Source organism: Anoplolepis gracilipes, chromosome 13 (genome assembly GCF_047496725.1).
Source record: "Anoplolepis gracilipes chromosome 13, ASM4749672v1, whole genome shotgun sequence".
In the NCBI taxonomy this organism is placed as follows: domain Eukaryota; kingdom Metazoa; phylum Arthropoda; class Insecta; order Hymenoptera; family Formicidae; genus Anoplolepis; species Anoplolepis gracilipes.
Window position 1 is genome coordinate 6,622,465 of NC_132982.1, and position 13,073 is coordinate 6,635,537.

The following is a 13,073-nucleotide window of genomic DNA, read 5'->3' on the forward strand; positions in this document are numbered from 1 at the left end:
CAATGTGCTGCAGTTTGGCAAGTACTTGCTAGAGTTCAATGACCGTAATGCGACACGAACAATTATCAATTTTCAGAGAGAGCAGATCGTTTCGTCAAAATTCAGCGCGGGTGTTAATTAACCTGTATTAATTAGACAATTTTTGACAAACAAATATTATCTTCTACTCAATTCAATTTAAAAACTTTATATAAATATATCGACATATTTCACTAGAAAGATAGTATTTGTGAGCGATCAATCATATAAGCGTAAAATTTTATTTTATAATCGATACATTTTCATCTATCATTTGCGTATTCCGAATTTACAGAACACAGATGATGGAATTATCAAATGGCGCGTCTGAGAAACGTGCGCTTCGTATGACGAAGCAAGAGTTGCGCGAGAGCCAGCAATAACCGACGTTTAATATGGACAAAGTTCGTCGATCCGTCAGATGCGACAACATCATAATTCCTGCCCGAGGGTAGCCGCCAGATCGACAACAAGACGGAGTTCTCGACGAGTGTCGGGCGTGTATGTGTGTGTGTGTGTGTGTGTGTGTGTGTGTGTGTGTGTGTGTGTGTGCGCGCTCCGATGCACTCCCGATCTCGGCAGCGGTCATCCCCCGGTGGCCGCGACGAGGAGGAGGTCGAGAAAGAAAGAGGATGAGATAGCGCGGAGAGGCAGAGGGAAGAGTAGAGAAAGCGGTCTGCGCGTAACCGGTCCGCACTTTATCCGCGGCGAACGCAGCAAAGTCATCGCGCAGGCGCGTCGCGGCAGAGTATCCCCCGCAGGATCATTTCGCGCCGCGACGCCGTGCGGCAGGCCTCATCCGCGCCGGCGGCTGGTCCATGCGGGTTCAACGTCGTCGCGCGGGACGATCGAGGCGACGACGACGACGGCGAAGGGCGACGACGACGCGGCCCGACTACGACGATCGAAAGCAACGTGTGATCGATGATGATCGTCCGGCAGAGTTACGCGAGTTAATCGATCGGCACCGAGATCTCGATCGCGAGCGATTTCCGCGGACGCGGCCGACGCGCGCGTCTCGCCCGGGAGACGATGATGTTGCGCCTGAGACAGGGCATTCGCCGGCCCGGCGTCGCGACGCTCGTCCTACCCAAGACTCCACGTGAGCGCGGCGGCTGTCATCGGAGACGCGCGAAAGCGATTATGGAGCATCATCTGTGAGCGCCTGGACTTTATTATTTGTGAATTGTGAATCGAGGATTTACAATCGATTGTGTAAGAATTTCTCCGTGACTACGGAATCATCCTTCACTCGGCAGGCTTTCACAAAGCTCAACAGCAAATTTTGCTGACAGCCATTAATGTTTAAGCCACTCATGCGTTAAACGCGGTACAGTGAGTATCGAGAATCGAACATCTTCGTGTGCATATACGAATTTCAAATTGTTTGCATAATAAAGTATTGAATACGTGTATGATTTTCGAAAGAATAAAGTTAAAAGTGTATTTGCTGTTTTAAGAAGAGGCATTGTTCTCAACATTTGACAGAAAACTGAATTTTCATTGTAGAAGATAGAGTGAAGACATTGCATAGTGTGCTGAGCACAGCGAGATAGACGTATGCATTGATGAGTACACACTGTGCTCACAAAAGTGATTATTGGAGTAAGGATTAATTAACAAGCAAGGATCGGTAGTGCAGCGAGCGATCGAGGTGTTAAAAATGCTGTGTCGCTGGATCGCCGTCCTGGTACTCGCTGGTTTTCTGCTGGTTATCGAAGCGATCGCGGTTAGCCAAGGTACGTTAAAATCTCATCTAAGATTTTCAGATTGTTAGCGAACGTTTAAGTCGTCCAACATCGCTCTTATCGTCGAGGAGAAACTTATCGCGTTCTTGCGGGAATGTTCAAGATAAAATACTCCTGCAGGACCAATCTGCGTAATTGAATGTCAGTGATGAAATCTGATACAGTTTCGCCATTTTCGCGCTCATTTGAGAAACTTATTGCATCGCTGAGATTAATACAGCATTATGAAAATAATTCTCCACTGATAAAATTCTGCACTTCTGTTCCTTGACTTTTCGCAAGTGACTTAGTACACTTATGATGTCATTAACGTTCGTAAAGGAGTATATAATCACTGACAGAATAGGTATTTGCGTTTCATAAAAACAAATGTGCCGTATCGCAAGAAATCCCTGCTCCGTTACGCTCGTGTTGAGCCTTAAGAACCTTCGCGAAACAAGCCGAGCTTTTTCATAGTCGTCTACCTCTAATCAGCGTGCGCAGTCTTGCATTACTAATCGCGAATTAATGAGAAACACGTACTCATGGGAAATTTTAAAATACTAATTGGAACCAATACAACGTACTTAAGAGTTGATTCCAAATTTTCTTTTATGCATAATATTAGTTTGAACATGAAAAATTTAGATCAAACACCTAGATTTTTTTTTTTTCAATTACACGAATATGTACAATTATTATAAAATTTTATAAAATATATTTATATAAAAAAATAAGAAACATAGAAAAATAAGGTATATATATATATTATTTGTGTTTGAACATAAAATTTAATTACACAAGTTGAGAATATTAAAATTAGTAATAATATTAATATTACAAAATTTAATTTATGTTTAATGAAAGAACAAAATCATATCTCATATCTTTTTCCCCCATTCATCTCTATGATAAATTCAAAATTTTCATGTCAGCGTGAAATTGTACAAAGTTACGTAACGTTCGCCGGCGCGTGATCTCGTTATCGCTCATAACGATTCGAAGTAATTACGCGAGCAAAGTCGGACGACTATGTCAGTTGGACCGAATCGTATCTAGCGTCTTATTCGGATGGAATTTGCGGAAGTACATCCGCGCGGAGAATTCGCGGTAAGTTCGGTAACGTCGCGTGGGATCGCATTTAAGTCTCGCGTCGCTAATTGTCGGTTCATACTCAGTGATCCGGGATAATCGCGCGGATGGTACGCTGGCTATTCGAGTGTGCGAGTGCACCGCGCGGAACCGGATGACGGCATACGTGCTAATGCGCGGAAACACGTGTAAAGGGTTAGCCCGATACACGGTTCGACGACGACAACTATGACGAGAGAACCGCGACGATAATGAGGATTGCCTTAACCATCGCCGGTGGCGTTTTACGGCTTGGATGAATAATTAAAAACTGGCTCACAAGCGTGTTTACTTTCGCTGAGCAGGTCAGCGAACTGAGAATCGGAAGCAACCGAATAATATAACGGAACACTCCGTTGGTGGTCCCCGTCATTACGCACTCGGCAGAATCCTTACAATCAGAGCGCGGCAGGATGCGACGCGCATCGCAGAGATGCACGGCGCACAAAGCTGCACAGAACAAAAGCGCTCTCATTCGTTTCGCGTCGTTTGCGCCATTGGCTCGAGCGTAATTGAATGCGATGTGCGAACACCCGCGGCGATTGTTTTGCCGATTGCCGAGGAGACGTGATTTCACTACTTTATAAAACTAAGCAGAATCACGGTATTTCGTAAAAGGTGAACGCGCATCGTCCATCTCCTTCAAAGAAATTCTACTAAGCAACGAAGAAATAAATGGAGATCTTAAGAAAAATGAATAATAATGATAAAAAAGTCACTAAAGTTAAAAAATGCAAATATTTAATTTCAAATAATATAAGCGTTATGAATAGCTTGGAGATAGAAAATGTGAATTAATCTGTGATTGTATTACATTAATGTGTTAACACATGAAAGGATTCATTTATATACGAATATATATTCTACTTAATAATTGTTATAAAGTGACATATTTCAAACTTCATAAATATCAGAATAATTAGAAAGTAAATGTGATTTAAAACGCTCTTTGTCTCGCAAACGTTATTTCTTTCGTCCAATTAGTCAGATTCATTCATTAACTTTTCTATCTACGTATCGATCTGAAATACTCGCGCGCAGACTTTATTGCTCTCGCCTAGTTCGTCGTTAATAGGGGCGGGAATATTTGCACGATCGGTGCTGATGTGCAGATACAGCCGCGTATTCGCGTGATGCGTGTACGTTTAACGCTAATATGCGCCGTAATTCAGCGCCGACTTGATTGACGTATATGCGGACGATTCACGAGCACGCGGATCCCTCGTGAGAGCATAACCGATGAGCGGCGATTCGCATTAGAAACTATTCGTAACCGGTAACGCAGAGTTTAACAAGCGCTTCCGATTAGCGATGGGACTGATATTCTCACGCGAGCTACGAAAATGACTCGACGCGTATCACATATATATCGATCTTTGAAATTTGACACCCTTATTATATATATTCGTAACACACAAACGCTGTATCGATTCTTTTCTCTTTGATAGAATATTGGTTTGTTTTTTCTTCTTTGTAAATTTTATGAAACAAACAACAAATACGCGATAAAATCGCGCATTAGAGTTGGCGTCGAAAAGGCGAATGGTGGCAGTCTGGCCGGAAATTATAGTAGTTCGCGTGCTATTACAGTCCAGCGTGAAGAACGCGGAAGCTCGACTGAGCGGCTTAACTTAATTCACGATAACGTTCCAAACGCGAATTAATTAACACATGCGACTCTTTGAGGCACGCATTTTTAATATAATCCGCTTCCGGATGCAGTACATTGCGTGCAGCGCATAATTGCGCAATTAACCAAGATCGTGATTTAGTCACGAGGGTTTTTCTTTTTAATTATATCGAAAGTCGCGTCTTAACTTTCAAAGATCGCTTATGAGTCATTTTGATTCCATCGATATTTTAACAATGGAATCCCGAAGATTTTAATCAATAAAAAATGTTAAAAATTTATTTTTCAACTTTTGCTGTACATGATTATTTTCTACAAATGTCAAGGAATATATGTAAATTTTTGTACATTTTTTCAAGCACTTTAGATATAGCTAAAACTGCGACAAGATATTGTAACTCATATGTGACTAGAAATAGAACAAAAAAAATATATAATCTACAAGGGTTAAGCTGAGTGAAAAAGAAAGGGAGGGAGAGAGCGAAAAATACAGAAGAGGATGATTATCCGCTTTACTTATTAAAGATACCCCCTTTGAACAGTTTGTTATTCAAGTCGTCCGCTATTTTTTTGTCGTCATTTATGAACTCCTTTTTGAGAAAGAACATTACACGTCTTCTGCTTCGGGATTAAATGACCGGAAGAAAATCAGGCTTTTAATAAAAAGGACGGACTTCAAAAAGCTCCTTTCTTCGCGTTTCCTTTCTAACCACCCTCTCTTCTAGTACGTATCAAACAGTCTCAACGGACATTGCTGATCAACCAAATGTAAATAAGAAGATTGCAATCTTTTCGGGCAATATTAAAACTTTCGGAAATCCTTTAAGACATGCAAGACATCGGCGTGACGAGAAACACGCAATACAGTCAGTAAAAAGCAGTTCGTTTCAACGGAAACTCGTTAAGGCTGTCCTTTAATTGCAGAAAATCAATCTCGTGAAGTTGTGCGAACAGGAACATCGCTTTTCACCGACACGCACAAAATCACGTCGTTAGTCTCTGTAATTATAGAGACACAGTCCAGGCCGGGGAAGCCCATTTCAACTCGATTTCCAACGCGCAGTTTTATACAAGTTGCTCGACAATCTTACGAAGCTTCATCAACGAAAGTCTTTGATCAATTCAGAATGGACTTTTCTTCAACATAAATTCAATTATATATCATTTTTTTAACATTCATTTTAACATGCAAATATAATAATTCAATTATTATAATTTTAAATTATAATGTCGTTAAAATAAATTCAAATTAAATATCAAAAAGAGATATTATTACATTGATTCTTAAAAAATATAACAAAAATATAATTTTTCTATATATTTGATATTTTCAAGTTTTTTTATTGTTTTATAATAATTTAATTTAATTTTTTTAGAAAGATAATCATCAAGTCCAAATTAGTCTGATATAATCCGTTTGATTAATTTCTAATGCGCTTAATTGATCTATGCTTTAATAGATTTGCAATAAATTTGAAAAATTCGAAAAATAAGACGCGTAAAATAAAAAAGCAGAGTCAACAGTTTAAAAAATTTTTCAACCACCTCTATCTGTATTTAAAACCATAATAAGGTTGAAAAGCCGATCGAAATCGAAAGGCACGAAAATGCTTACTTTCCCATCCGCGTTTCTCCAAGTGCTAATCCATTTACCTAGGCTTAACCGATAGCTTTGCTCTCGAATTCGCGCCGAAACTCTGGTTTCGCAACAAGCTGCAGAGAGCGTGTAATTGAAAGTAGCTGACAGGCGGTCAAATTCAGTAGTAGTTCAAACAGCGGTTACACGTAATTTTCGTTGCCAACACGGTTATACAAGATTCCGATGTTACAAATCCGCGCGGTACCTACATACAGAGAACCATGTAGATGCGTTTACATAGTACGTAAAATTTCCATTTTCATTTTCGCACGTAACTCACGCGTCGCATGAAAAAAGCAATTTTGTAAAAGAAAATTGTGCGAGCTTGGAAAAGTTTTGATATTGACGAAAATATAAAAAATGTAACAATGTCAGAAATCACATGACAGAAAAATCAATAAATAATTTTTGTACGAAACTATAATAAACTATAATAAACACGACAGAAAAAAAGTTGAAAAATAAAGATGATGTATTTTATTTTGCTCGTGTCAAAAGTTCGCATAATGCGAATTTGTTAAATATCTTGATCTTATGAAATAATAAACGAGCTACATCTAATCATTGTGAAACAATTTTGTACACAACAAACGTGAGTTGTATATTCTATTTTGTGCTCGTGCATCAAAATCCGTTTTAACAAAGTTTAATTAGCCATAACGAAATTGCCAAGCGTACGCTTCGCCTAGAAATTACAAACTAACATCTCACGCGGTCTTTATTCCCTGCGATATCATCCTGATTAATTCAATTATATCGCAGGAGTTTAATTACAATTCAACAACTAGAAATCCATCTATAGATATATATATATAAAAGCTAAAAAGTGGCGATCAATATTTCACTGTCAGAAAAATATTGCGTAGTGGATAATTAATCCAATCGCTTTGCTTCGGGCATTTTTTTTCTGAACTACAATAATCAGTTATCATTTATTATTTCAAGAGGAAGATCTTTTTCATTCTGCCATTATTAAGCACGGAATTAAGAATGTTTAACGATCCTACGATGTGCTTCTCTTATACATGAGAACAAAGTGCAACTGACGCTTAATCGGAGAGGCACGCGTTGGTCGTAATTAATAATGTTCACGGGAGCAAGTATCCTCGAGCCATGAATCGTCGAGCACTTAGAGCACTTAATAAGAGTACGGCGCCGTTTAGAAAAAAAAGATTGCTCAGAGAATCAATATTCTCGTAATGCGGCCAACCACTCATCGTTAGATAAATACACGCATTCTCCCGGCGAGAAGATCCCCATAATCATGTACGCTTTTCGCCATAAATTACTTCGAGTCCAGGTTGGTTTCGCGAGATGCCTCGACGCGCACGATTCCTGGCTTCATATCGCGAACTCATGTCGCGCTTTATGTATTACATAAGCCGGATCCAACGAGAGCGGTTGTAAGTCGATGACACGTTCCGCCGTACGTACGTGAGCGCGACGACCCGCATGCCACGAGAAAGCCACCCGAGGATACATCCTATCTTCCTCTTCCTGTCCTCTATAACCGTTAACGTGAAAGAGTTCCCCATTCGCATTTGAGGCAAGTAATACTTTTCGTATTTTTATAAATGCGACCATGTTTAAAAGTTGCAGAGAGAGAGATAGAAAGATAGAACCCATGTTCTCGCTGAGCATATATTTATCGTGATATAACTGATTTCTCTATTTCATACTTGAATCAATATAAATGAAAAAATGTTAATAAAAAAAGGAAAGATTTCCTCGTATTTTCTAGCATTAATAAATGCAAACACTTAAAATATTTTACGCAGTGTCATCCTTAAGTCATTTTTTTTCTTGAATGAAGATACAAACTGTACAAAAATAATATCCGACTTACTTATATATTTCTCAGAATTGTTTTAATTTTAATTTGTATTGCTGTTTATTCTATATGTAATTTTGTTATTATGTTGTAATGGATTTTAATGCAAAAAGTGATAGTATAATTTCAGAATAAAATTTTGATATTATTCGTTATCTTGATAATTAATTTGTAGAAATCAATATAGAATGATTTTCAGAAAGCTAATAAAAAGCTGAAGATGAAAAATCAAAAAGTATTAGTCGAAAATTTTGTCTCATTAATAAATATCTTTGTCATTTTATATGTATGCAAATGCGATTTAAGAATTATTGTAACTGTAATAATTATTACGATTATTATTTGAAACATACACACATAAACATGTTACAGTACATAGTGACGTAGTTATGCAATCGTATATATTCGTGCACATTGAACTAAATGACTATCTCGCGTCGCTTTAGGCATTTGCAAACTTCCAAGTACCTAGATATATATAGATTGTGACACCACCACCTTCTTGGTTTACAACATTATCTATATTAGCGAAGGATTTTCGAGTTCCCTTCATGTCACTAAAACACTATTCTGGATAAATCACTATTAAGGATAAATACATATAATTGCAAGCTAATTACATGTAAAATTTACACGAACAAAAAGAATATTTATCTGATTCTTGCACGAGGTCTTTTTAATAACGTTTCTTACAAAGACATCCTTATCTTAAAAAGGATACCTAATAAATACGCGTTATCATCAGACAGAAGTGCGTTTGCCGTGAAAAAATTAAATGACCCCGGTCCATTAAATTTAAACACGGTATTAAAACACTCGGGATAAAGCAAGATTAAATTAGCGCGAAGGATCGCCTCGCTCTCGCTTATCTGCGGCATCCGCGAAATCCTCGGCTATTATTTACGAGCGGCTTAGCGCGCGGCATACATACATTTCCCGCTGGGATACATTTTCCCCGTCTTGCATTTTTATTATCGGTCGAGAGAGCTCCCCGAAGAACGGACGAGCATTGCTTTTCGCGCCACTCAGACTCCACGTGCAATTCCGGGCGTGCATTTACGATCGCTCGCGTGTGATCACGAATTGCCATTTACAGCCCTCACATAACCAAATACATTTGTTTTTCTTTCCTCTTTTTTCCAAAGTACTGGTAACGTTAATAAGCTTTTGCACGAGCGTTTCGACAAATCACCACGAGCGCGACTTTCTTTTGAAAATAAATATCCAACCGTACGATACATAGGAAAGTGTGTCTCATAATTCACTCTTATGCCGAGCGAATCATAGAAAATGAAAAGCGTTTTGCGTCAGCCGCGGATTCATGTCCAGCACTTTCATAATTTTGCCACGCATACGCCTTTCAAACGAAAAGGCCTCTATTAGGCTGCTTTAGAGGAACGCTTTTGCGCCCATGAATACCGAATACTGTATAATAATTATGTCTTCAGTCTGTAAACCTTGCGAGTAGTTTAAAAGCTACCTTTCATATTTTTAAATTTACTTCAAAACAATAACTCTTTGGAGGTAATTAAATTATTTAATATAATATTGGGTAAAATTTAAATTTTCTTTAGATAATATAGGAACAAAATCAAGCAAATAATATTGATATTAAAAATATATTTTTTAATAAAAAAAATAATAATAAATTCCTGCATATATTATGAATATTTAATTACACATTTATAAATTTATAAACTAAACACAGCATTAGCTGTGCATTTCATAGCTAATTATTTTCCATCTTATATTATCCGCAATATAACATAGTTGCATATAGAATGCGATGTTCCAATATCAATTGGCATTTGTGTGATTTGAGAATCTATTATAGATGAGGAACCCTTGATGAAGGATTCGTGGATGAATGGAAAAATATAAGCTGATTTCATAGACATGGAGAATCGAGGAATATATGATTCGATTTGTCTAATAATATAACTAATTCCAATCGTCACGAATACCGCACAAGCAGAATTTGCTAATTGAAACGTAATAACGAACCATTCATCTCCCTGTATCGCGACGACGAGCATAATCATCGATAATTTTGCAGCGGAAAAAAAGAATACAAGAGTCATCGTACGTATTGCGTAGGATTATCCGGATTGGTGGTTACGCTAAAGCGAGGGAAATGTAGCTCTTTGTCGTCCATTAAAACAGCGAAAAAAAGCACATTGTATTTTTTCATATGTGGCATATTAAGGACGGAAAATAAACATAAATTCCACGCTCTTTAAATCGTAAATATTGAAAGATATGAAAGCTAATATGTATGTATGTAAATAAATTAAACAATGTTTTAGTTATAATGTAAATAATATATCAACACACTTTTATAACATTGTTTTTAAGAATTAATTTAATATAAAAAGATTATCATACTGTAGTAGTCATCCATGTATCATCATTTGTTTCATCAACACTACGCGGATTTCAAGTTGTTTAATTAATTTCTACTACCGACCTTATGAATTTGTAAGATGAAGATTGGACGCATCATTAAATTGCCTACCGTAATTAGTAATTAACGAGTAGACGTTACACTTGCTTGTAGCACAAAGCCCGCTAAAGGTTACCTGTCGAGGAGAATCCTCTCGCAAGAGGATCGACGTACCTTATAACACATAACTATATGTATAATAACATTGTATTACTTACTAAGTCTGTAGTTACTGGCAACATACCGGCTCTCTCAAAACCATAACGATGTCGGAATTTTTTATCGTGGCGACGATCAAATAGATGATGATCAAGTTACATCTGAAATAAATTAATATCATTTTAACGGACTTGCATAAAAACGAAAATAGAGATTGTTAAGTTTGATATTATCTGTAATAATATATCAATAAAATACACACGCATACACATATACATACTGTAAAATATGTAAAAGTCATCTTAAATTAAATAATCTAAATTATATCGTTCTTATTAAAGCTAAATATTTATAATGTGTTAATTTTACATTGATTTTATACAGTAAAATCCTATATTAAAGCTCAACATGTATAATCTGATAATTTCATCTTATATAGCTATCATTTTATATTCAATATTTTAGTCTTTTTTAAAATCTGTATATCAAATAGAAAACAATTTTTTTTGGTTTGTTGAAATCAATTCAATTTTTTAAATTTAAACATTATAAATCAACAATTTTATTTATTTTTATATTACAATGGAAAAGTTTGAGCAAACCTGAAACTCTGTTTATATTTTTCTAAACAAAAAGCCGCCGTGCAACAAATATTAGACAAAATATTTTTCCATTTATATATGCAACTGAGCAATTATTTTTTTAATCGCTACAACAAACAATCGTTGTTCGTTCGTTTAATGCAACGAATATCACGCGCTGTCGAATAGACAACAAATCTGCGTTACAAATTTGCGGATTAAAACGCATATCGACGAAAAATTTACGCAAGCGATTCGTACGTAATGCGGCGGTAATCGTCCCAATAAAATGTTATCAAAAAAGATTATTAATCGAGGCGCAAAATGTTCATATTACGAGGTCGCACGATGATGCAAAAGAATCCAATCCGTATTTAAACTCCGGTATGGTCGTTGGTACTATCTCGTATAATCCGCTTAAACTCGTTTCATTCGGCCAGAATTTGTATTATTACAGTCATTACTCTGGCCCACGTACGTGCTTAATGGCGAGGTTTGCAATTGCACAGGGGTTGCGAACAAATAAATCGAGAGATACTTAAAAAGATATTGCGCGTATCGATTTTTTTCCGTAATGTTATGTGACCTAGCTCGTATGTGTGTGTGTGTGCGTGTGTGTGTGTAGTACGTTTAAAGATGAATTTTGGAAAAAAAAAAATATTTTATTATAATATGTATGCATATATATTGATTACCAAAAGTTTGAAATATCAAATACGCATTATTTATTAATTTTATTTAATTATAAATTATATTTATAAATTAAATAAAATTAATACATTTTAGTTATGTAATAAATTAATATACAAAAAACATTGTGAGTTTGCATTTGTCGAATAAAATTGGCAAATATTTTCTTCATTTGGAGTAGTATTTAGAATGAAAGAAAATCGAATGCAAATGCGTTTTGTGATCGTTTACGCGTTTTGCGATCTAGGTCAGATTAAGTTAGATCTTCTCTTACATGAGAAGCGATATCATCTGCCTTATCGCGTGGTATCAAGAATCTCGGTCGCGGTCTCAAACTTCTTCAAGTTTCCCCGAGCGTGGATGATGCCTCGGTGCCATGCGTGCACTCGTCCGAGCGTCGAGGAAATTGCCAAAGTACATGAAACTTTTGCTGTTGCCTTTGAGCCTGACAAATCTTCCGCCGTCGCGTCTACCACTCCGACCAGGCCACATAAAGGCGAACATTCTCTCCCCCGTGGCGGCGCTCGCGTTCGCAATTTTCTCGAAAGCCTTCGAATTTCGAGCTACTCGCCGACGTCTGCGAGTGCTGCGCGTCTCGACCGCGGAGTCCGATAAATAAATAAATCGCTCCCGTTGCGCTACGCTACACGCGAATCGCGTTTTCACTGCGCGCCTCGCCTGAGAAAAATGTTTCATGCGAAATGCTCGGACTTATTGATGAGGCAATTACACGAAGAGCGCACATTTTTCACTCTTTAATTTCGTACAAAGGTGATAAAGGCTTTCGGAAATTGAAAAGCAAACTGATATATTTTCTTTGTTTCATCAATCCGCTGTCTAGTTTTGCGATAAAATATTTCTTACCACGGAATTATGTTTTATACATACAATTCCAAATACTTTTTGATTTAATGAATTTTATGTAATAAATAAGAATGAAGGAAGAGAGAGAGAAACCTAAGTTTTATAAATGAATTTTACCAAGTTCAGCGTATTAAATTCAAGACTGCATGTATTATATCGCGTTATGTACGGTTTTTTGTTAAGTCTCGTAATATCATAACGCTGTATGTTGCACATAATTTCATGTCAAGATACGTCGCGCGTCTGTATAAATTATGTTACAACTTTGAAGACAAATTTAGGGTAAAATTTGCAAACATCATCGTAGGAAGTTAACAACATTAGCGGTCTCACAAGTGAAATTCTTGTTGTCAGAAAGTC

The 13,073-nt window shown here is 37.0% G+C and overlaps 1 protein-coding gene and 1 long non-coding RNA gene across 9 annotated transcripts in view; one reads left to right on the forward strand and one right to left on the reverse strand.

Moving 5' to 3' along the window:
• Positions 1–13,073, reverse strand: part of LOC140672214 (uncharacterized) — a 214,800-nt gene that overhangs the window by 177,741 nt on the left and 23,986 nt on the right. For all 8 annotated transcript variants that reach the window (XR_012047854.1, XR_012047856.1, XR_012047852.1 and 5 more), the window contains exon 2: positions 10,638–10,739. This is a non-coding gene — a long non-coding RNA (uncharacterized lncRNA). The remainder of the gene's footprint in view (positions 1–10,637; positions 10,740–13,073) is intronic.
• Positions 801–13,073, forward strand: part of Dpr1 (defective proboscis extension response 1) — a 307,741-nt gene continuing 295,468 nt past the window's right edge. Inside the window, exon 1 of the mRNA XM_072904137.1 lies at positions 801–1,757. Coding sequence (XP_072760238.1) covers positions 1,682–1,757 — 76 coding nt within the window. The 5' untranslated portion in view covers positions 801–1,681. The remainder of the gene's footprint in view (positions 1,758–13,073) is intronic.